This window comes from Monopterus albus, unplaced genomic scaffold, assembly GCF_001952655.1.
Source record: "Monopterus albus unplaced genomic scaffold, M_albus_1.0 scaffold4.1, whole genome shotgun sequence".
NCBI classification, from domain to species: Eukaryota; Metazoa; Chordata; class Actinopteri; order Synbranchiformes; family Synbranchidae; genus Monopterus; species Monopterus albus.
The window spans coordinates 4,645,852-4,671,900 of NW_018127884.1; the positions used below are offsets into that span (position 1 = coordinate 4,645,852).

A 26,049-nucleotide genomic window follows, 5' to 3' on the forward strand; every position below is an offset into this window, starting at 1 on the left:
ACCACTGTCAGAGTTAGCAAATCTTGGCAAGTTCTTACAATATGTGCAGCTGGCTCTGAAAAGCTGTGTTCCATTATGCAGTCAGGAGAAGAGCTATCAAATGCATGTAAAGTGTTAAATGTGTTCATGAGAGTAAAAGATGGATGCTGCATAAGTGAATATGTTTCTGGAGTATAGACAGTATATGTTGCTTGGATTGTGTGTCATAGTGAGGTCCACTGGAATAGAGCAGTCATTTAGAAAGGCATGCTGAATCTATTTCTAGTGGTGTATGAGGTCAGATGAGACAGTTGTATATCTGAAGGTTGGGGTAGAGTCATTAATTTTGATTATGTATCTAACCCTGGGAATGGGCAAAAACAGTGCCTCCAAGACCATGACTTGGCTGACCTTTACAGAACACAGTAAACAAAAAGAGGTGCATTTTCCATTAATTGAAGTCTGTCAGCCTGTCACATATTCTGCCTGCTGGCTGCTATTTACCCTGCATAGACACTCCCCTTAAAACAGCAAGGCAAGTCAAACATGCCCTTTTCTACATAGCTGGGTTCAACAAACCATGTGACTGCCACCACTTCCTCTACAAAGCACTAGGAGTCTACTCTGATTAAAAACATCATATCAACCCAGATATGGAATGAAGTTGGAGTTGTCTTTTTCCTTTTAGAGCAATAATAGCATCAGACCTCTGTCTTGATCAAAATTCAACTATTGAAATGCATCCTTTAATATGTGTGTATTTGAAAGAGAGAGAGACTCATGAGTCCAGAAGAAAGAAAAAATGCTCTTCACAACAACAAAATCACAGCACAGTAATCAAAGCGGTTACTTCACTTGAGTTGAAACTAAGTACAAAACTCTTAGTCTGGCAATTAGTGCAGCGAAGTACAGTACTTAATGTTGATGCAACTTTTAATTTAAACACCTTTGGTAAGATTATTTGGATTAAAGCCACTATTGAAATAAGCTGATTTTAGGCTCCCATGCAAATATTTCCTATTACCCAATTATTGAGTTTATTTTTCATTCATCATCAAGCACACTATTCCACTAATACTTCAAATTGTCCTGAGCCTTTCTAGTTTCAAACCCATTCTTTATCTTCCTCAAACACACACACACAGATACAAAATCCTACACATACAGCTAAATATGCCCCCCCATTAAAATATCTCTTTTTGACAGTTGCATGGCAAGGTATAATTTTAACCAATTTACTCAGTTTAGATTGTGCAATATATGAACCTTAAAAAATTATCTTATTGGAAGAATTAATTCCCACAGTGCTGCAGAGGTAATATGATCAGCCATCCAGTCAGAGAGGCTAGTCGCTCCATCAGTCTTAATGTTGGCCACGCAGCCTCTTCACAATCTCCTCTGTCATAACAGTCTGGGTTCCTCCCCCATTCCCTGCCCTTTCTCTCTAAGAGAAGAAAACTCAACAAGGTAACAAAGGCTTAGAGCTGATGGATGTAAATGAATCTTCCAGGATACGTTTGAGTGTTGGAGACTGTAATTTGCTTGTCAATACAGGGTGGTAGCATCACTCTGGTGGCTGGCAGTCTGCAAGTGGCTGTCACCGAGCATTGCTGTACCACAGGGCAATTTCACTCAATGTTTCCCTGACAGATTGGCTCTCGTCCTCAACTCACAGGAGAGGAGGCGGGTAAACTATCCCAGCGCGACATGCCCCTCTTCATTAGTGCCCACACAGTGGCGGGATGAGCCCGGGACCAGCAGGAAACAATGGCTCCATCCCTGCCTGTCCTTCCTTGATTACAAGTGACACCTCTCACCTAACAGAGGAAATTGTACTTAGATTGTACCCCAATCTGTCAACACACTTACTATATTCAATTGAGTGAAGAGACAAGAGGGGAATTTCCCTAATTCCACAAAAGAATTTTCTATTTGGGATAGCATTTAATTTGCTGTTTGTACACTATACCTTGCCTCAGTTGCCAAGTGAAAAACAATTTAGCTAAGGCCAATATGAACTTAATATATATGGACCTGACCTTTTTCAAGAACTAGGAGACACGAGGACAATGTTTGAGAAAACCCTGTTTGTTATCATTGGAAGCAAACCAGCTTTATTAAGAAAATGCATTATTGGGTAAAATAGAACATCTGGGTTCTCTGTATGCACTATCACTGTTAGAACTAGAAAATCAAAAATGCTCTGCTTTTACAAGTCCACACATTGCTTTCTATCTCTTTCCATCTGTGTCTCACTGTCTTGCTTTTCCAGCTTCCTATCCACATCTCACACCATTTATAAGTGTCTTAGTTTGTGCATTTATCTCTAATTTCTTTCTCATTCTGCCTGATTGTTACTATTGCATATTTTTCCTTGAATCATTCAGGACCATAGCATTCTTATGTTTTACAGTATTGCAAGTCAAACTGCTTCAGTTAAAACTAAATGCTGCAATTACCATCCATCGCATATGAAATCTCTCTAGGCCTATGATAAACTCGTGCCCAGTTGCAACTCATGCTCCCACTAAAGATGAAAAGCAGCCCACAAGCTCAGCATCAACCCAGACCAGATCTCACGAAGACACATCTGAAGAAGTATTCAGTGGCATAAGATGACTGCAGTGATAAGAGAGTGTTATACAACCGGGGACAAATAGGAAGAAAGTGGGAAAGCAGCAAACCACGTTATCTTTTGTCTGGATGTAAATGCGTATTTAGTACAGATGTGAAGAAACGGCATCCATCATTAACAAGTGAAGCACTTTTGACTTTGAAAGAGAGGGAGAGGGGAGGAGGGGAGAAAAGAGAGAACAGACACTGTAGTGAGCAGCTGTTTCTGTGTTTATGAGAAGAGGGGCTTGGTCTTTGAAGGTAACCCGGAGCACTGCAGCAATGCTAGTTGTGTGTGGAAGGCTGGCTAATAGGATGGCTAGGCGAGCAGCTGGATAGAGGCAGTGGTGAACGGAGGGACAGATGGACAGATAGAGTGGATAATGCAGTCAGCAGCATTGAACGAGAGGGTTGGCTCTGTGGCCCCTGGGCCCACAGAAAGACACACACACTTACACAAAATGGCCTGTGTTTGTGTGCATGTATGCCAGAGAGCGAAACTGAAAGAGGAGTAAAAAATATAAATAATTATATTATATTAAATGTAAAAATGATAATTTATATCTCTATATATTTATCTATGCTGCAAATAGAAAAACAGAGAAAGGCAAGAAGAGGAAGGAGGGGTTAGAGCAGAGCAGGTTGGGTGCCAGCAGATGAGACAGATGTTGGACCATACTGGAAAGCATCGGCACAGTGCACCAGGTCGCCTTCCTCCACTCCTGACATCTGGGCCTAGCCTGGGTCAGCCTGCCTGGCCGCCTTGGGCAATGAGCCTATACAAGCCTTGTGGCAAACGAGGCTGGCGCTGTGCTGCCTTTTAAATGGTGTGGTGCACTGAAGCACAGTTAATGCCCTCCTACCCAGCCCAGGGCTCAGCACCCAGGCCAGGCAAAGGTGAATGAGACACTGACAGATGCAGTAGGCAAACAAACACATTTGCACACAAAGAGTGTGTGGAAGTCATCAGATAATAATTACTTCAAACAACATGCAGAGAATGCGTGTTATTTGAGGTCATTTTTAAAGGCCAATTTTTAGCTTTAAGGCAATTGTTTTTGTCTTTATTTTTATAATAATGTAGGCCACCGTTTAAATGTGCACTGCACTGTCATTGCTGGCAGGAAAAAATATGACAAATATTGTATCTGCCAGTGTATACTGCCATACTGCAACTGTGAAAAAGGTTTTCCTTTTTTTAATTCTACAAGTCGTATGCGCCAGTATGTGTCTGCTCCAGTGTTCTTTAATACAGCACATTCCAGTGTTTATAGAAGGAAAAAATATACAGTAGGTGAAATTTGGAAAATTTGTTTTTTCTCATAATTGATTAAACTGTGTAAGGAGACATTGTACAGTGTTGGCTTTTTTATTTGGCTAAACAAACAGAGGCTGCCCATCATAATTGCATATCATATATGTCTGGATGCCTAACATCATCAGCAGAGTGTGCAATCTCAATTTAATGTCACAGGCAAAAAGGTGATCCTCCCAGTTTAACCTCTGCTGCCTCCAGAGGGCTTGTTTTTAATTACCAGAGGCCAGCTAACTGACCTTGGGTGTGCTACACTCACTTACAATCCATGTTTGTTGTGATCTGCCCTGCTCTATTGGGAAACAGGGAAAGATGGTGTCAGAAGATTTTTTGTTTGTGTCTCCTCATATATGTGCTATTTCTGTATTAAAATTGTACCTTAAAAAAGGCAAGTCCTTTTGAAATGCTAAAAAACTAAGTGAACACATACTGTACTGTGATACAAGTTAGATATGCACACATTCCTATGTTTAGCCAGATTTCTTCTAACACTTACACTGTAACTAGCTATAATTTAATTTTTTATTTTCTACAAGCTGTACCTTAGTGTGGTGCAAAAGCAAAACAACTAGGGTTAAGAGTGTAGAGGGGAAAAGAGAAAAGAATGGAAAGAGAAGTGTCCTGAGCTCCACTCAGGCTTTCACCTACTCCTCCAATACCCCAGAGTCAGAGCATTGACTTTCAGCTTGACCCTCATTACCATGGACATTTTGCTGCCCCCACCTGCCAAGTAGATATGAAGAAGGGGCTATTAGATGTGAGAGTGTCAACTGGGGGAAGCAGCCAGATGTCTTCTGCTTAGAAAGACCAGTCTTGGAAGGAAGCAGCATCCCCTCAGCCTTTGAACCAAAATGCCTGTTACACTGACAACTTCCTGTAATGTTTTGTGAAGTTGTTGCCTCTAAAGTATGTGGTGGGTGTCAAACAATTTTGTAATCTATTTTTTGCCCCCCTAGCCATGCAATAATGCAAATACAAAAGCCTCCAGACTGCCCACAGTGAACACTGACATTTCATATGTGCCACTGGAGTAACACACCTTTCATCTCTTTTTTCCCACGATTGTATTTATTGTTCTTTGGGTCTTGGTTATGAGAGTAACCATTGCTTCCACCCTATGGCACTGAGCTGCTAATCTGTGCTGAAAAAGGGGCATCCTGACTGCATCTAATTTGAGGCAAAGTCTAATTATACTCTTTTTCCGGGACAATAAAGTTCTTCCCACTCAAAGTAAGGGGCATGCCCATCAACAGGCCTGTTAGCAAACATCTGTCCAACAGATTCAGTTTCCGCTCCTCTACTAGGACTTGCATGTAGCCCAGAGTGACAGACAGTGAATGAAGTATCCCCTCTCTCTCTTCCGCTGTCACTGTTTTTCCTCCCACTCACACAAACAGACACACAGAGTGCCTTTACTACTGACATTAAGTCTAGCTCACATGAGAAGAAAACAGAATTAGGTCCACTCCTGTGTCCATTTCTGTCAGAGACAAAAGACTGTTTGTAAGGGAGGTGGGGGCAGTGCTATCATTGTGGGAACATAATCAGTCTGTCATTTCCGCTGCCCATGTGCCGTTGTTATCCCCAGGTCCCCTGGAAGAATGAGCCTTTTGTAATGCTGCTTATGTGGCAGTGATAAAGTTTCTTACAGGAGCACATATGTGTTTATATCTGGAGATATGTGCATGGACATAAAGTGCTTTGTTTGGCTTTAGTCTGCATCTACACTGCCAAAGGTGAGGCCAGTGGGGCAGGGGTAAATTTTCCCTTCCATACAAATGTAGTCTTTATGTGGCCAGTCAAACTAGGAAACAAGACAGGGCTTGCTGATTGGCCAGAGGAAGACAAATTAGATTCTCCCTGACAGCACCATCTGACTGAATAACACAACAAACCATAAGGATTACCTAGTCTGAGAGGAGCAGGTCAGCGGGGGAGTTGAGGTACTATCTGTCTTATAAAGTGAGGTCTAAGGCTACATGGAGTAGTCTATTTGACAGACCCCTGCCATTTTCAGCTGGACATAAATGCGAATTTCATCACTGGTGGCCAGTCAATATAGAGCTGGGGCTTAAAGAAGACTTGGCAGTGTGGGAGCACTGGGCTCTATAGGTATAGAAAAACAAACACAAAATAATCATCCAGTTAAATCAGTCTGGAATTATTTGTTTCAGGTTTTAATGATATTAATACATAGGCACAAAACTCCATGTCAATATATTAAACTGTAACTTTATTAAGGATAAAGGAATAATTATTATGTCAAAAATCCGATGCAACAGACAATTAGCAGCCGTGGCTCCACAGATTTTCTCAAATGCTTCCAAACCCTCGTATCTCAGAGGTTTTTAACAACAGTTACGAGTATATGCCACAAAATCAGCCCGGTGATGGAAATGTAAACTGAACTTTCAAAATTTAACTCTGTTATAGGCATAACTGTTACTGAGTGCTTTGCCAGTGATTCAAACCACCCTCTTGTGTGGTAGCATCACCAACATCTTATTGATTTAATGCCAAGGAAAATAACAGTGATTACATCAGTGTTCCTTTGTGCAGGTTTCTAAGCCTTAATAATGCCTGTGTTAACATAGTCTGTGATGGCAATCCAACTGAGGTTGGGTTAACATTGTGGAATGGGATTGTCTCATACGGTGGTGTGGAGACAAATGACAGGCCAGAAACTTCAATGTGTAGATCCAGAGAAATGAGAGATCTTTGCTAACACACTTGCATCCAGTCGACAAACTTTTCTCTGTGATGAGTGGAAAATAGGGGCTCCAAGTATTTTGAAAGAAAGCCATCTCTGTGTGGTTTTTAAGACTGCTGTCTCTCTCTGGGTTCAGCCTTTGAAATACAGTTAAGACCTTTGATGGAGGTTCTATGCCAGCCTCATGGAAAGAGAGGAAAGACGTAAAAGGGGGGGAGGGGGGAGATGAAGGCAGACACAGAAGCAGAGAGTTCTCGAGAGAGGAAAAGACAGAATATAAAACTTTGAATGTTTACTGGATTTGGACGTTAATGCCTTGTGGGTTTCTTCACCTCCCTACAGCAACTGTATGCAGCCCAACTTGCCAGCATGCAGGTCTCTCCTGGAGCCAAGATGCCTCCACTCCCACAGCCCCTCAATGCTAGTGGACCCATTTCTCCCTCATCTCTGAAGAATGACAAGAGTTCCTCCAGCCCTATCACTCAAGTCAAGGTACAGCCCTCAGCTCCTTCAACCTGCACACCCACCAGGCCAGGCCTTGAGTGATACTTGACCTAGCCTAGCCTAGTTGGTGTTGTCTAAATAAACTTGCATCAACACTGTACACTACTTCAATGTTACAGCTGGTTGGTGCTGAGCCCAGCCTTTTAACAGGCCATCAATCTGTGTGGCTTTAACAAGGCCCTCTCTCTCTTTACCAGAACCCTGTGACATGGTTACTAAGGTTATTGCAGCTCCGATCCAGCAATTGTGGAACACATGAGGAGATATTTACTAAGGCTCTGAGGCTCATTTTGTGGCACTGAACAGTGAAATTGCATTTGTCCATATTTACTAAAGTGGCACTGCAGGAACTTACGTGTTGTCTCATGCAAAATGTATTTTAAGGTGTTCCTGTTGAGGAATGTAAAAATAATAGAGGAGAGAATTGAAATTTATACATACAAATACTCTCAGCACTTGATTTGCCACCACTGTGACAGAGGTGCATGACAGCTGTTAGTCATCTGAGATCTCTTTGGATTTAAGAACATATTTGAGGACAGAGAGGATATCTGTAAATCACACTAGAGGAGAACGTGAGGGACTTTTACAGGTTTTCAGGTCAAACCATGCTTCAGTTACTGAACAAAACAAAAGATGATGTGACTGGCAGAAGACTATGTGACTGCAGTTCCAACAATGTTTGTTTGATTTCTTCAACCATATAAAAGTTCAGTCATAAGAATTTTTTCTATGCTTCCACTCGGTCCACAGGTGCACATACAGGCACTGCATCCTAAGTGGAGGTGTATTCAAATTAACACTGCTGCACGGCACTCATTTACATCATCAGTGTTAGTAAATATACCGCCAAATTGAAAAATTGTGCTGCCACAATATTTAACGCATTGGTAATTTGCAAACCGTTTTTAGGGTATATCGCCAAGTTTTTAAACGTATTGTTTTTTGGTAGCTCAAATGGAATAAACCATTACAACTGTGCGATGCAGATGCTGTTAAAAGTGAATTAGAATATAGGAGTGATGACATTTTTTTGTCTTTTATACAAACAAAATGCAGATGTGTGTTTTCTGCTGTTGTATGGCATGGTTCCACTAAACCTCCATGCAGAGGAAAGGCTATATACATCATCCCCACTCACTAAACCTATAATCAGTAACATATGGCCATTTGGACTAGTTTATCTTAATAACAACACACTGGAGAAAGAAAGAAAGTGTCTTTAAATGTTAGGAAGGAACTCTGGATTTCTCTTCACACACACACACACACACACACACACATTTGTTTTCATTCCTTATGGGGACTTTACATTGACTTACATTCACTTACCCTAACCATAACCATTGGGACCACTCACCTAAACGTAAGCCTAACCTTAATTTAAACCTAAGATTACCCTGACCTTAACTCGAGTGGGAACCAGCATTTGGTACATACAAGGAAGGCCAGTCCTCATGATGTGAGTGTGCAAACAGGTTTCAGCCCTGAAAATTTGAGTAATACCAAGTGCACACGTACGTTCACACACAATGCATCAGGTCTGCTCTCTCCTGGGATGTCCACTGAAAGACTCCCATCAAACTGAATGAGCGTTGCCATCTCATTAAACGAGTGCAATGATCTATTTAACAGTGAATTATCCTAATATGACCAAGTCAAAATATTGCAAACATTTGCCAAATATTACACAAAGAACGGCTGTAAATAAAATCAATTATATATAAATGGAACATACACTGGCATCCTGCCATCTGTAACCACAGTTCAGTGGAATTAGTTTGCTTTTAGTTTTGTTTGTCTGCTCTCAGCTTCACTGCATGACAAACTGTTATTGGCACAGCAATAACAAGGCCTTAGGGCAGCCTATGCTTGAGCCATATGTTTGGACAAGGAGACACTTGGGCTTTGAAAAATACTGTTAACAACGGTACTTAAAAGACGGCTGTATAAACAGGGCAATTTATATTGTGCTAAGTGACATTTCTCTTCTGGGATGCAAATGTTCATTATTTTGCCATATTTGTTGCATTACTATTCATTAATTATATAATTATGGATTGATGATATTTAATTTTAATATTAGGGTGAAAAAATGCAGCTACTCTGCTTAACTTCTTTTCATTTGCTTGAGAGACTCAAAACAAACTGACATCATAAACTGCTCCTATCTACACTTCTCTCCTCCCATCAGCTTTTCTTTCCTGAAGTGTTGACGTAAACTGCAGATGCCTGGTTATTATAAACTGTACAAAATCAGCCTCAAGTCCAAAGCTGACTAATTAATACAATAGGTTTGACAGTCCCGTAGAAAGTGACACAGAGCACTAAGGTTACACAAAGCTTGAATTAATCCCAAATTAAAATAATATTAAATAAATACAATAGTAAAATCACAAATTTTACCAAAACAAGCAACTTTAAATGCTGACACACAGAACATTACATCTGAATCAGATTGGATCCCTTTCGCTAGGGGTCAGACGGAGCAAATGTTCAACCCGTACTTTGAAAACACGATTTAGAAAAACTGGAATAACAACAGAAGTGCTGTATGTCGCAAGGTGCCATGAAGGGGAGAGGGGGTAGTATAGTGGAGAAACACCCCATCCAGTCCCATTTTCAGACATTGTATAAAATCTTAGTTTATACACCTTTAAGTCTATTTCTTCTTATCTTTTCAAAGCAACACAACTACTGTCACAGATATTCAGGTTTAACTCATATGGGTATCTTGAGATTAGTTTTGTTTTCTGTGTATTTATCCTTCCTTTAAGAGTTCAGTTTTTTAATCTTTTTAAGCAAAGGAGCAGGTTCTGAAATGCCTGACCTCTGCCTCTCATTGTTTACCTCCAGGTAGCCACAAAGAAAACATGTTTGGTCCCAGTTGACAAACTGCTAAGGATGGAGAACAGCAGTCTTTATTTCACATCAGTAACTGCTCTAAAGGTTGTAAACAGTCCAGCAAATACAGCAATAAACACAGTCATCCTCCTCTGACCTCTGCTCAGAAGTACACTATTGAGTTTTTTTTTAGTTTTTTTTTTTATCACAACATAACATTTTTAGGAATAGCCATATCAAATGATAAAACCAAGTATGCACAAATGAGGAATGAAATTAGAAAACAAGTTAATGAAGTAGATAATGTAAGTCGACATCTGATGAATGAAACAGCTGTCTTTGATCACTGGCACCGCCATTATCTGGTCATTATTTATTCTTCAAACCAGAGTGCAGATACAGAGAGAAGGGAGGAGGTGAGGGAGAACAGATGAAGATGTACAGAAAGACAGAATCTGCTTTAATTAGTCTGAACAAAGGCGCTGGGCAACTGTGAGGAGGATCGCGGTGGCACAGCTCCTAGGGAAGGAAGGATGGATGAGGAGTGGAGTGAAGAGGGAAAAAAGCAAAGAGAGGGAAGAACCAGGGAGGAAGTGTGGGTCAGGATAGGGATCCTATAATTAACTAGGAACAGAAGAGAACTGTGCTGTCTGGGAATCCGGAGGTCCTCCAAAGGGGGTGGGGTGGGGGTAGGGGGGCACCTATTCATATCTGTCTTCTCTCATACTCCTATCTCTGCTGCCTTAGGAGGAAGGAACACAGCCGCTCAACCTGTCTGCGCGGCCAAAGACGACAGAACTGGTCAAATCCCCTACATCGCCAACACAAAACTTGTTTCCCGGCAGTAAAAGCAGCCCTAACAATCTCATCAGCAAGGGTAGCATCCCCAGCCCACTCGGAGGAGGCCTGGCCCGGGGCTCATCTCTGGGTAAGGCCTCAGCGTGTCTCCACTTCACAAAAACAAGAGCCCACACATATACACAGATTTGCTCTGTTCAAACACACGTTTACAGTATGTGTTCACATCCTGGGAAACCACACTGCAAGATTCTGGTACATAATATTTCACAACTAAAATGCCACTCTCAAGACATCGCATGTTGTTTTTCCCTTTTGGTATTGTGTTCTAGAAAACAAGGCTTGCTGTCCAAACCTCACTGTGCGTGTGTTTGTGTGTACAGATATTCTGTCGAGCCTAAATTCTACTGCACTGTTCGGGGACCAGGACACGGTGATGAAGGCCATCCAGGAGGCTCGAAAAATGAGGGAGCAGATCCAGAGGGAACAGGTGCAACATCACCAGCAGGGCATGGAGGCAAAGCTGTCTGCCCTCAGTTCAGTGGGCCTCAACAGCTGCAGAGTTGACAAGGTTAGGACTACTATCATATAGTCTGTTGCTGTGTTATCCCCGTGCAGGTCTTATCCATTGCAAGCTTTTTCCATTAAGCAAAAAAAAAAAAAAGAAAAAAAAAACAAAAAAAAAAACAAGCAGTTGACCACAAAGAGTATTCAGCTCTCCCTGCAAGTAGTGGAGGAAAGAAACTATTAAAGAAAGTGGAACATGGTGATTTTAATATAACAGCAATTCTTAAAACTCATATTTCTTTTAATCCATGTCCAGGGTGGCCGTAGTGATAAGAGCTGGCATAGTTCAGTGTGTACATGTGTGTTTATTGAAATTAGCAGGAATATGTTTGTGTGTGTTTAGAAGGCTTCGTGTTGTTAATGTTGGTGTGAGGGCCTTGAAAGGCCACGGCAGTGCCCGGTGTGGGTTAAGAAGACTCTGAAGTCTCTGCCCAATTAAAGCAGACTTGCAGCCCTCTCCGTCCCCTGACACGGGATGGGACTGCTTTGTACCAGGAGCACACACTCCCAGGGATTCCCTTTAAAAATATCTTCAATCGATGAGTCAATCAAGGAGAGAAAAAAGCTGTCCTCCTCTCTTCAGCTTGATGCCACGTTGCCAGTTGGCTGTGAGGAGCAGGCAGGAGCTGGGAGCGATGCTCATTAATATTTCAGCACCTGACACTTTCAACCAACAGCTTCAACTAGGTCAATGTATATGTAAAACAGTCAATGAATATCTATTTTGATTTCCCTCTAATTCGGCATTTGGAAGAGATCACTGTCTATGCAGGTGGCCATCAAATATGCTCTTACTGAAGTGAAGCAAATAAATCGGTGCAGCCCACAGAGAAAAGAGAGACGGAGCCTCTGTTGTACTTACCCATTACTAACCAGAACAAAAAAGATCTTTGTAATAATGAATCAATCCATGACATTGCTTTTGAACCAGTAAATAGCTGTCATAAGTATTTTTTTCTATCATTGTTGAGTTACAACATAGTATGTGAAAGTTTTAGCATGAGTAAGCAAGCATGTTGCTGCAGCAGGAGGTGGTACAGCTGCCTCCCAGACTCCCAGCTAAGGTGAGGCTGTGGTCAACCAGGCAGCCGAATCTGCCATGACATGAAAGCAATAACTGAACAATGCCTGTATAGAGCCATTTTCAACAGACAGCCCACACCTACATTCACATTGTCCTTAGCAAGCAGAGCTTAACGCCTCTTTACTCCCTGGTTCATGTTTGTAGGATATTGTTTAGTTTCCTTTGAGTTTTGGACTTACTGTAGAAACTATCTCACAGGAGAAGAATGGCCCTCTTTTCTTTGCCTTTTTTCCTAAAGTGATTCTCTGTTTGAAATAATCAGTCAGTCCTCATCTGCAATCTACCTTTTGTCTGTGTTTGTGACCTGACAAAAGTTTTTTTTCTTTTTTTATTTTAAAGAAAAGGATTGAGAAATGGAAAGACAGGTCATGTGTGTGCATGTGTGTTTGGGAGAGGGTAAGAAAAAAGGTCATAAAGTGAAATACTTTTTTTTTTAGAAATTTACTAGAGAGATGTTGATATTTATGACACAAAAATGAAATACTTGATAATAATTAGAGTATGGTCAGGTGAAAATTGTGATTATTGCTTAACTACAACTCCTGATTTCTAGCCCTTGAGGCCCTAAACACATGCCTGTTTGTGTGTGTGTTTTGTGCAAAGACTTACAATACTAATATCAATAACTGAGAACATCACCTCAGGTGATATGTTTCTGTTTCTATTTCAAAACGGTTTATATTAGTATGTTGTCTTGCTGAATGATGCCTTCATTAAGCTCATGTTTGACTCTTGTCTTGTGCAAATCATATTGAGATTGTCACCTTTTAGTTTCAGTAACAGTAGTCCTGTTAGGATGGTGTGAATTTAGTGGCTCGCCATGTCAAGTAAGCTAAAAGAATTGCCCCATCATCTTCATCCTCCAGCTGCAATAAAGAAGAGTAGGTTGTAATTCAAATGAGAAGGAAGAACAGAAAGTATTTTGCTGATATGGTCTAGAAAGGTGAAGGTCCCAGATAAAAGGTTTCACTTTGGTCAGTTTCAGAATATTAATATTTCCAGAAAGCGCCTCACCTGACATAAATATGATGTGGTGTTTAATAGCTACCATCCCAGTCTCCTATTTGGAAGTTTATCATAGTGAGAGCTTACATGAGGAAGATTCTGGAAAGGTAACATAAATGGGATTAAGGAGAGGTTAAGATCATCCAGTATGGCTGTTAACGGGGGATATTAAATATTGATTTATCCCAGTGTAATGACCGGGCAGAGGAGTGGGTCTAAGTGCTGCTTACAGATGGATCAATTTATCTTTTCATACAGAGTATGTCTGAAGAGTACAATGGATTCCTCCCTAACCTTTATCATTACGGCTCTCTCCCCCCTCTCTTCCTGGCCACTGAACTATGAGAACATGGTGTAGATCAGCCTTCAAACTGATGACATGTAAATATATTCATGCATTAGAGGAGCATATTTGTCTGTTTTTACTATATCCCATCACTGCAATAAAGCCGTTGACAACTCATCTGCAATGTACCTTTTTGAAATATTTATCTAAAGGTATTATTGTCTGCAGAGGGCAATTACTTTGTTCCATTATTTACCATCTCCTCCTAACACAGTGGAAGCTTTTACCTACAGTAGAATGCACCAGTATGCCTACAGTCAAATACAGTACATCTGAATCCATTTGTAACCATTTGAATCCCTCTAATATGCACTGTAGACATAAGTGGGCATGCTAGTTTTAGGGTGAATAAATATCAAACATCTGTATTTGTATGTTTTCACACAGATATAGATTCAACCATGCTGCCGTATTGACAGCAGCATTTATGACCTCAAAAACAGAGTTCACCTTTGGTGATAAACAGTGAAAATGAAAAGAAAAAAAATCTAAAAAATAACTGATGCCATGCAACCCTCATTGTATTCAGGCAGTACATGCAGATTACATAACTAACTGGTATAAATTTCTCCACTTTAATGAGAAAGCAAACAGCAAAAGCCAAAGTCTAAATGCATTTTACTCTATCATCTATCTTATCACTAAAAACTGCTCAGGTGTGGCCACATAGCTGCATTGCCAGCACACTTCCAGTGCTGTAGGTACTACTACATCAGCCTGTGACTGATGATAATATGTAATTGTAAGTTGTAAATTGTCTGTTAATGAGTGGACGAATTCACAGAAATTACAGTCATAGAAGAGTGCTAATTTGATTTTCTGCCTTAGAAACTTTTTTCTTTGTCACAAAACAAAACAAAATATACTTTCACATCGTAGTTCAAACTATTAGCACTCATCTGTGTTATACACACATTAGCAAGTCCCTGACTCAGGTGCTGTCCAGTGTGACAGTTAGTTAGTAAAAGCACAACAGAGATGAAAGTCAGCCACTGGCTAAGCAGAGAGCTCAAAGTATTATTAGACTTTGGGCCAGTGACAGATCAGTCATGAGGGTCAAATCTGTAGTGTATTGCCTCTGGGGTAATCATTATGCTTTGTTGTCAAAACCTGTATAGTCAGTTATGACAGATTTCTACACTGATGCATTCATTTCTCTTGCTTTAGCGTCAATAGCTGCTGCATATGTGATGCCCTTGAGGTTATGTGAGATAAAATATATTCCTCTGCTGACATGTCCCTAACTGGAATCAAAAGGTGAAAGGCCAGTGTATTAACCTTATTGAACTGCCCTTTTCTGCCCCACAACATTTCCTCTCCTCAGTATTGATGATTTCAATTGTCCATTTCCCGTATCGCAAAGCTCAGCCTGTAAATATTCAAATGGAGCTTAAACTGGTGCTCCACAAAATCCAGACTCCTAACCTATTGGTTATAGTAGTTATATTATTCCTTCCTGTGTATGTGCATGTGAGTACATGCATACATGTGTATACATGTGCATGCATGTGTATGTGTGTGTGTATGTGATGCCAGGACTCTATTCAGGCAAAGCCCTCACAAAGACTTTGAATATAATCTTGTCTGGTCTGCAGCCCTGGAAGCAATTTTCTGCTCCTTTTCGACTGCTGTCTTGGAAATTGCAAACCAAGGCGTTTTGGCTGCAATGTAAATCCTTGGCATACAAGGGTTTGCCCATCCAAATTAGATTATGCTCAGCTCCCAGACACTGGCTGTAGCCAGCAAGTGCTATTGTGAAGATTGCTTACATTAATGCTTTGTCCAATTGTTCACATTTGCCAAAGGTATAAAAATAATGTATGACTCTGAATAATATGTGCCTGTGCAAGTGTGTGTGCTTGTGGGCCACTGTCCTAGGTCAGGTCTTTTCCTCTGTCTCGCATCTACCCCAGAAAGACATCAAGGCTGCATCTTGGTAGGGTCATTTGGCAGTGGTAGCTCCATTATTTTCTACAGTTGTCATAGTAAATGGTGAATTTCTGGCCTGCGGTAGCTGCTCGGAAATGTTGCTGGCCTTGGTGGCTAAGACCTGTGATGCTGCGCTCACCACAAGGCATATACAACAAAGAAAAAAGAAAAGAATAGGCCACAAAAGGCCCATTTATAGTCTTTGGTATTGTTGCAGTAGGAGCATAATGGCTTCAGTGTCCAACAGGTCTTTAGGTTTAGTTCATATGTGAAAGGGGTTTTGATAATGCTACCATTTCTAATATCCTGCTGTTTGCAACCTGGAGGTAGACAGGAGATTTCAGCAAACAGTTCAGGGTCACAGCAGTGTGGAGAAGAACATAAGAACTGAACATGGTGATAGAAATGTGTCACAGTGCTATGATTATATATTACATCTGAGTCTAATTCTGGAAAACATTTTTCACTAAATAAAATAGTCGCATATTCAAAATTATTTAAATGTTCCAAAGTTGATGTGCAGGTTTGCAGAAGAAATCTACTTGTTTGAATGCAAATTTTACACTTACAGTCAAGGATCACATTTTCTGTGTTTGATTTATTTTCCTCCAACAAAAATAACTCATCCTGTATAATGATAGCATATCCTTTTAATAAAAACAAAAAATAAGCATTAAACTGGCATAAAGCCCAGGGGTTAGCTCACCATTTTTTAAGCTCCTTAATTTAATTAAAAGGCTTTCTTCCCTCTGTTTTAAACAAATGAGGTGAAGCCCTTGGTTTACAAATGGGACTGGAATAGCTGCCATCTCTGCTCTGTGTGACGTTGAGGATGACTACTATAGAACAGATGCCAGCCTTTTGTGGCTGGGGCTGTGGCTGCTACTGTTGATTCTGCTGCTGCCTGCATTAGCCTTAGCAAAGGGAAAGCTCTGGGTAAAAAGAGAGCAGCAGCCTGCATGAAAGGAACTGTGGGTTTACCGCATGGTTGGATGTACTTGACATTTAAATGGTTCAAAACTAGCAAAAACTACTGGAAAACTGCAGAGTTATAAATAACATTGCAACTAGTTACAACAAAAATACAAAACAGATGAGGTGCTGAGCTGTGAGGAGCTGTAGCCATGTTAAAGTGTACTGTTTGTTTCCATCAGGGCTGGGGCAGATTGTTGATAGGCGGGGCTTAGTACGAGATCCTCAGAGAAAAGGCTCTGACCACTACAGACCCCAGTGATGATGAGTGACACTTAACATGCAAAACCTTTTATTGTGGTCGGATGGGCACTGCCTTCAACTTGGCTCATACCTGGTGTTCAATATAACCAGAGCTGGTTCAGCTCATTATCAAACATAAGTGGGTTTTTTTTAGGATTCTGCAGCTGTTAAAGGTTCCAGTCATAACAGTTTTAATCATATGCGATAATTTACCTTCCAATGTGAAGAGAGCTCAGAAAGTACAGCAGCTTTCTGCTGTCAAATTTCACTGAAGGGCTAAGCATGTCATTTACTGTATACATGTACTGTATATCCTGTATGGCCAAAAATAACCAGACTACTACAGTATACATGTCTGTCTTTGATTTGGTAACTGCTAATATTTGGAGGGAATAAAACGTATCATGCCTGCCAGCTGCCTGAGAGAAATGAGGTGGTTTTCTCTTTAAATAATCATTTTAATGTCAAAATGTTGTATTTAATCTGTGCCTGTATCATCTATCTTATATTCTTTTCAACATACACTCAGATCATTTTGTTCTCAACTTCACATACATTTGAAGAGACAATTTGTTTAATTCCTACCAATGATAATGAATAAGACAGTAATAACAAAAAAGAATGTTTTTGACCTGGCCCAGAAACTTGTAATGCACCAGTCACCAAGGCCTGGCTTGTCCATTTTCATCACCATATCAACTCTTATGTAAAAGTTAAGTGTCCAGACCTCTCAGCCATGACTACTGTCTGGTGCAGTTAAGTCCCTATTCACCTTGATGGAGCTCTTTCATTAGATCAACAGCATAATGGAGTTTTTCCACTCCCAAAAAGCAGATGACATCTGTGCATCAGTAGTGCATCAGTTTCTTATGATGTTAAGTGAAATCATCCAGATTAAGGCTTGAGTCAACATCTCAGTGAACTGCACGCCGCTCTGCGCCACAGTATACCTCATGAATGTGTGTGTGTGTGTTTTTTTTTTATCTGTATTTGAACAATCTCAGGCCATATGGCTTTGATAAAATAACCTAGAGTTATTTACAAAGGAGTGTCAGGATTGGCAGTGTGTTGTCTAAATATAGGGCAGGAGTAGGCACAATACACAGGGCAATCCACCACCAGCCTCTGCTCAGAATACACCCTGTGGGCAGAGCAGCAGGCCTCCGGCACATGTTCTGTGGCTGGCCAGATTAAAGCTCTCTTTACAGCATTGACAACAGCTCTTTTGGGTTCCCTCGCCCAAGAAGTTCCACAAACTGTCCTAGCTGTCCTCTTTCTACTACCTCAAGTGACTCACAGCTTCACCGGACAAGCTGGTGACTTCACTGCAGCTATGTGCAATTGAACAAAATGCATTTGTTACCAAACTTTAAAGACAAAAAACTGCACAGACAGGGCAGATGAAATTATTGCGGGCGGCAGTTTTCCACTATAGCTCGAAGCGCACTGCTATAATTTTAGTTGTGGGGTAGAGAGCTGCATGCTGAAGTCATTTGAGGGAGGGAGCAGCTGTTGGCCAGTGGTTGTGGTCAGAGTAGGAGGAGAATGTGTTCTGTTACATTTTTGTTTCCTGTCTCTTTATCTTAACATCTTCTCATTATGTTTGGCTTGTTCTTTCATACTCATTTTATTTATGGAACCTTTTGTTTTAAAAGGCCTTTTGGCATTTAGCAGAATTAAGCTTCTGTATTTTTCTGTTTAAAGTGCATTAATGTGTGTTAATGTGCATTAGAAATACATTTTTATATTATCCATATACTGATTTGCTCCCTCTCTTTTATACTCATTCTTTCTTTTCCTGGCAGGAAGGCCAGCTTTCCTGTGTCCGAGTGATCAGTAAAAATTTAATGACACTATAAAATAATAAAAGTGTCATCAATTTATCACAGCACTTGATGCTTGGGCAGTAAAGAAGCATTAATTAGCTAAAAACTTTCCAGCCTTAAAATAAACTCTGATGCTGTACAGATAAGTTATGGCCATGATTTCAACTATAATTCTAATTCACGGATATAAATTGCTAAACTTATAACCAATAACTATATTAAGCTCAGTATATAAAATTTTATTAAAATCTGTGGTACCATATTGCACAGACAGTCTAATATTAATTTAGCATAGCTACATGTAGCACAAGGAAGGAAGAAATACTTACTGCACAATAACGACACTGTTATAGTACTGTATGTAAAATGCTAGCTCATATAAAGTAAATGGGCATGTTTTCTATATAACTACAGTTCTTATAAAGGCAAATTAAGTGACACCACCTCAAAGAATGCTCAAACAAACATTTCATTCAGCTATCTAATTTGCTGATGTTACCTAATCATAGGACTTTGTGCAGTTTAGAAAGAAGTTGAACACTGTGCTAGTTATTAATGAAATGCAGTGATGGATGGCCCCTGTTCTCTCTCCTTCTGAGCCCAACATGATGCTTAATGATCATGAGTTTATAAAAGGACTTGACTGATCAGGAGGGATCAACGAAGCGCAGAAGAGGGACGAGATGACTACTTTATTACAGACACACAGTACCCCTGAACACTGTGTCTTCCTGGTGGACTGTCCAAGTAGCATCTGAAGCAGCACCATTGCCCATCCAGCTAATCACACATCAGTCACTTTGTCATCGGGCTGCTAGCTTCTTTCATTAAGAGCAATAATGTGGCTTGGTGATGAATACGGCTCTGTGTGCGTGCACATGCATGCTCACGCATGTGTTGCTTTACACAGACTGTGACACTGAGAAAGGCATCATACTCCATCTTCTCTTTACAAAGCATCCGTTTGCCCAGCGGGGACCACCACATGTCATAATTAGAAAACACTTAAGTAAGCAAAGGGCCGTCAGATAGACAGGCTCTAATCACAGGCCATAAGCAGGTAGTGGTTAATTGTACATCAGAATCACTCAGCTGGCCATAAATAATGACTGCTCCTTCAAGTCTGATGGTAAATTGCAGTGCTATTTCTGTCTCTATCGCAGTCCTTTCTTTTGAGGACTAGTTCTTGAATAAATAAAAGAATGAGGAAAATCAAAATACTGTGAAAGGCCTCAAATGGACTTGAACCATCTTCCTTCATCTTATATTTTTAAGCCCTCAAGAAAAAAAGGTTATACAAAAAGAAAAACATTTTAGACAAATAGAGTTTTTTTTATTTTATTATTTTTTGATGTTCTGTAATTACTGATGGCTATTGTTGCCCAAATGATTTTGTCAGGAAAAGATAACACAATAAATCAAATACGACTGTAAAAATAAACATTTTCACTTACAATGGTTAGGTCTACTTAATTTTTTAGCACCTTCTCCTATTAGTAGATGGGAGAACTTCCCTGGAGGGGAAAAGTGAAAGACAACAAAATGCTTTACAAAGGAGAGGCTAAAAAATTAATGTTAGACTGTATAGCAGGGGAGCTGTTAGTACTGTGCAGTGACTCTACCTGAGTATCTGTTCAAACTGCATGTGATAGGCATGTTTAGAAAAGAAAGAGGCAGAGGTCACTGCAGGCAGTACATCTTTGGCAGAGATTGAACACTCACCCTGAGAGTAAAACAAATGCGTTTTTCTGAATGGTGGCAACATGCCGGCTTTTAGTGTCATCCAGGCAAAACCTAGGGGGGGGAAGAGATTATTTGTATCATGCAGAGTCAAAGTGTCCATCTCCTAGTTGAGTCTTTAGAGAGGAAGACAGCCCTTTGCTAATGCCCTGTGTATTCACCAAGGAAGTAGGTCATTCAACAATGGAGCCAGCAGCAGTCGGCACTCTCCCCTTGCATAATACATTAAGTGTAATGTGCAGCAACAATTCAGAGCCCCCTCGAAAGCTGTTATCTTATTCTGTAAATGCACATGGACATGACATTTAATATAGTCACGGAGTGCTGAATGACAGGGTTTCATTGTGCGTCAAGTACAACATGATGCCAAGTTTAATCTGAGCACAAAGTGACATGACAAACAGGAAAACACGGTGTGTTCTCCAAAGCATGAACTCTGAATAAATGATGGCCGCTGAGCTCTGGGCACTGCAGACTGGAAGAGAGGATGTAAGAAGAAGATTACAGAGGAAAATCTGAGCACAGCAAAGAGGGCCACGGCCCCATTGTGTGCTTGGGATCACAAAGTATCCTTCTGTAAATCTATTTACAGCACCCCTGGCCCTCACTGTCTCTCTGCCTCCTGTCATCCATTATAGCAGCTGCTGAATAGAGAGATGAGAGAGGAAGAAGCTACATCTAGCTCATGTCAAAAGAGCAGCTCTTCAAAAGAACCTCCATTTATCAAAGACACTTTTTTTCTTCTCAAAATTTCAGGTTCCTGATGGGGTTATTTTTTACAATTTTATCACTGTAAAAAACGTGTATATAAGTGCTTTTTCTTGTACCTGACTGTTTGTATTTCCTTGTAGGAGAGGGCGCATTTTGAGAGCATCGGGCACCACCTGAGCAAGCTGGGTGAGGAAGGGAAGATCGGCCACAGAGTTATTGACCTCACCAGACCAGAGGATGTAGATGGTAAGGTCATTTTGGAGTTTCTCTCTTTTATGTTATCTCATGTAAGTATACAATAATTGATTGCTTTGACTTGAGAGATGATTTTATGTTTATACAAAAGTCATACAATTTCCCTAAAATTTACTGCAAATTCTCAGCTAACGTGTTACCCATGTTGATTGGAATCTATACAGTCTAACATAACTCTATACTATAGCAAAAGCAGTTTTGATGGCTGGTGAAGTCCACAGCTCCACGTCTCAGTATTGGATGGCAGATTGGTATGTGCAGAAACTTGTGCGTGTGTAAGAGAGATGTGGGGGCTGGGATAAATGCCGTTTGAAATGAGCCGTAGCCTTGAGGTTTTCACAGGTAGGTGAGTGCAGGACAAGGGTGCCTGAGGACAAAGCTGGCTTTTTTTACATGCTAGGCTCCTGTTCCTGTTGTGCTTGAAAATTCAAGTAGCACTGGTGTGACAAAGCGTCATCTCCCTTTGTGGCATTGGTTTCTACACAAGAGCAAAGGAGTACATTGGTGCACCGGTGTTTGTCCAACATAAATATTTGTGGCAGTTTCCATGGAACTTCAGAGTCAGCGCAAAGCAGATTCATCTTTGATGCCTCAAAGAGAGTCAAGTCAGAGGGATAGATATTTCTCAGGACAATGTAACCCATCAACAACTTTAAATAGCATCTTAGACACACTTCCCATCAGTTTTTAGAAAGAAATGCTCCTTCAAAATTAGTTCACATAGACATTTATATAAAAATATTACTTTCCCAAAAAATGTTTACCATCTCCAAAGCAAATGTAAAGCAAATTTAATCATGTGTAGTTTCACATCACACCCAATGCTGAGGCTGAGAATTGGAGGTACATTTAGCAGATTCGTTGACATATTTCCCATGTGAGCTACAGTAGCAGATCCCATCCCACTCATCTGACTCCTGGGACAGATGTGCTTCCAGTGCTCATTCTCCCAGCGGGGACCTTCACTCTGTGGCTACTGTGGAGTCGGGACTGAAACAGAGCACACACTAGGGCAGTTGTGTCCTTTTAAGTCCTGCTCAGGGCAGAGGGAAAGGCCTTGCGCCAGACGCCTCACATCAGTGTTCCCAGTGGGCTATGGATTAGGAGCAAGAAAAGGTTAGAGGAGAGGAGAGGTCCTCTTCCCAGGGGGAAATGAATGAGAGCCAGGGCAGTACACATAGCCCAAAACACACATTTCTCTTATACCACAAATATATTTGTCTGTCTCTTTCAGTTTCACCAACAGAAAAATACATAGGGCTGAATGATGTGAAACAGGGTTTTATGATGTGAACCACAAAGTGTTTACTCTTCTGAGAACATTTACTTTGAAATCCTCATTGAGAGGATTTTCTCCTCCTTGAACCAAGGGAGGCTTGGCTCCCTGGCATAGCATGATATATAGAAGCATGCAGGGTCTACATAATGGCAGCTTATTTGTGCTCTCATTAATACCATAGAAAACATGCTGATTTGCACATCAAAGTTCATACAGATGTTAAAATCAGTTTTTTTTTTTAAGTTAAACTTACATATTACAATTGTTACATAAAATATATGTAGTTAGGATCTGCTTCACATTAAAATACAGCAATTTTTATAATTCCAGTAATGGTCACCCTGAAGACTAAAAATGTTTACTACACCCAGATGTATCCAAGTGTTAACCCAAAGATCAAGACATACAAATCACCAAATCAATGGGACTTTACTGTTGACTTACTGTTGTAAGTCATAAATATACTCATTTTTGGGACTAGTTTAGTACAGAACTACAGAAATTAAATTTGAATTTCTGTATTTCAACACACTTTTCCTTAAAAGCTCAGAACACATTGCATATAGCTTACTGTTTCCTGAAAAGGAAAATTACTGGGTGTACCCACCAGCCCTTGCATTGGGTGTGAAACCCCTTTGGTGCGTAGCAGCTTTTCCTCCAGAACAGAGCAGCCACATTGAGCACAGTGGACTTCTGTCATCACTGCGTTTCACAGAAGGCTTTAGGTTGCTTCAGATAATATTTGCAAAGCATGAAGCAACCAAAGTTATTACGTCTGAAACGGGTGGGGGGGTGGATAGAATATACTTCATTTTACCAAGCCACGAGCCACATGCATGATCTTACCGCAAATTCATTAGATCTTTTTAAGCTCTGATGAAGACATTACTAAATACCACAAAGGCCTCAGCCTAACCAGACGTTTTGTTCATTCACATATGGCAGTATGGGGTTTTCTGTGTAGCTGAGGTTGTGTGTTTGTCTAAACCGCCCCCATGAGGGTACGCAGAGAACAAAGAAGTTGCTGAGAGATGTGTGGAGGCAGGAAACAGAATTATTTTAAATGGCCAGCATGATAATATCAACCAGGCAGTGAGAAGAGATGAGGCTTTGGCCAAGCAGTGTCTCTGATAATGTTCTCATGAAGTAACATGTTGCATTAGTGTTGCAGAAGTTTTTAGTGTTGTTGAAGTTTTATCTATTTTAGATTATAGTATATCATATTATATAGATTTGGTGAAAATCATTTTGTTGTTTATCTTCCACTGTGAGTCCATGGGAATCAAGGTCTAGCTCTTATTGCTGTGGGATTTTTCATGAAGAATGTTTAGATGAAAAGGCTCAGACCTAATGAATTATCAAGTCACAACACTGATGGCTGAATAAGTCGACACAATCAGTGAGAAAGTTTTATTTCTCTGTGTGTGCATCCACCTCCTGCTCTGTTTGCAAAGTTGGGATGTTGAGAAAGATTAGCTTCCACTTTTAGGTTAAATGCATAAGAGAGGGGATAAAGCAGACAAAAGTAAAAGCCATATCCTGCATGTTGAAACAGGTTGGCTGTTTGTTCCCAGGTTCCTATGTGTGTGCACTCAGGCACTAACACATACACGCTAGCTTCAGAAAACTCAAATCATCCTTACTGGAAAAAAGAACTGGGTTTATATCACTTGTAATTTGTCATGGTTTAATTAGAATGTTATGAGTTCAGGATAGAGCAGGGACACTGAGTGCTGTATCCTGTCTATCCATACGCATTAATCTAGCCCAATCCTGCTCTGAGGGAGAGGCTCTATTGTCAGCAGTAAATGCCTTCAGTCAGAGGTGTTAGATTTGATCCCAACAGGGAGGGCTTGGCAGGTTTGCGTGATTGTTGCCTGCTCACTGAAGCTCATCCTCTTGAGTAGATTCCTGGGTGACATTATGTGTCTGCCCACAGAACAAAGATGAGTAAGGAGGAGAAAAGAAGGAGGAAAGGGGACGGCTGGGGCAGTGTTACCCTCTGGCTTGGTACGCTGTCGAGTCTGAGCCTGCAGCTCACAGGTGTGATAGACATTTGGGTCGCACTATATTCTCTCCCCTTTTTTCTGCTTCCTCATTATCCACTCTCCTTTCTCAGTTTTTTTTTATTCCCCCATACACGCACACACAATCATTCTTTCTCACTGTAATTCATGCTGCTCATCTGCAGTGTTTCCAGGAGAGACAAATTAAAAGGGGATTCTCATATCGCTCTGTCACACTTGAGCTGCGGGCCTCATGAATCACAATAAATTCTATTAAGCAGCACTCCTACTGTTTCCCTCCCGCTCCAGATACCACCCATGGGGCCTGCCCCTGTCACTGGTAAACATCTGTGTTTATTTACACAATCACACACCTAACTAACTGATTCCTAAATGTCCTGCCCCTCCTGGAAAAAAAAGTTAATGCTCATTTGCGAAATGTCAGAGCAGCGTCATGATTTTAACCGACAAGACAGAAACAATGTTGCGGTAAATTGCATGTTGCACTTCCTAAGGATTAGCACAGGAGGCCTCTGATATATATATGGTTGGATGTGGGCCAAATATATCCACCCATCATATGCATTTATGCAGCATTACTGCTGTAATCAGACAGGTCTAGGTTCTGTTAAGCTGTTGGCTTCCCAGGGGCAGTCTCAGGACTGAGTTACCTTGAAACCTTCATCACTTTGTTCTTCACACATCCAGGCCCAAAGCATCTGCCTGAATATGGGTGAGGATGATGTAACACCGCTGTTGTTCATTTCAATGACTTTGTGTATCATCAGACAGAGCAGGTAGGCACTTTTCCATGTGCTATGCCTCATCTGGCTTCTCCCCAATGAACCAAGTCATGTGGCTGGTTTCCTAACTAACTATGGATGTGGCATTAGCAGACGGCTGGTGGTTGTTTTGTCCCCCTCCCCATAAGAAGCTCACCTCTGCCCGTATGCATGCACACCAGTATATAAATTGCTGAATCAGTGTCAGTGATAGAGTAATGGCACGGGAGGCATCGTAAATTACAGCGAGCGATCCTGGGGTGCAGACACTGGCTGTCGTGTCTGAGTGAGAGCTGCGCTCCTGAGCTAATGAATACCTTCATCTGGCCCCGGCAGTCAGCAGATTGCCCTGCGTTGATGGATACTGTCAGCCCTTCGCCACACCACATTTCATTGCACAATAAACATGGTTGTCAAAACCAAACAAAGTGAAATCAATTCATCCTGTACAGTGAGTGCATGCTAAATGAAATTAACGTACTGTGAGCTTCGGTGGCAGCAAATGTAGTGTATTATTTCTGAATTCATGATGGCTTTAGGG

At 40.9% G+C, this 26,049-nt stretch overlaps 1 protein-coding gene across 1 annotated transcript in view; it reads left to right on the forward strand.

The window, feature by feature from the left end:
• sox6 (SRY-box transcription factor 6) overlaps nucleotides 1–26,049 on the forward strand; it is a 139,010-nt gene that overhangs the window by 103,105 nt on the left and 9,856 nt on the right. The window contains exons 12-15 of the mRNA XM_020607245.1: nucleotides 6,960–7,109; nucleotides 10,713–10,893; nucleotides 11,147–11,334; nucleotides 21,327–21,432. Coding sequence (XP_020462901.1) covers nucleotides 6,960–7,109; nucleotides 10,713–10,893; nucleotides 11,147–11,334; nucleotides 21,327–21,432 — 625 coding nt within the window. The remainder of the gene's footprint in view (nucleotides 1–6,959; nucleotides 7,110–10,712; nucleotides 10,894–11,146; nucleotides 11,335–21,326; nucleotides 21,433–26,049) is intronic.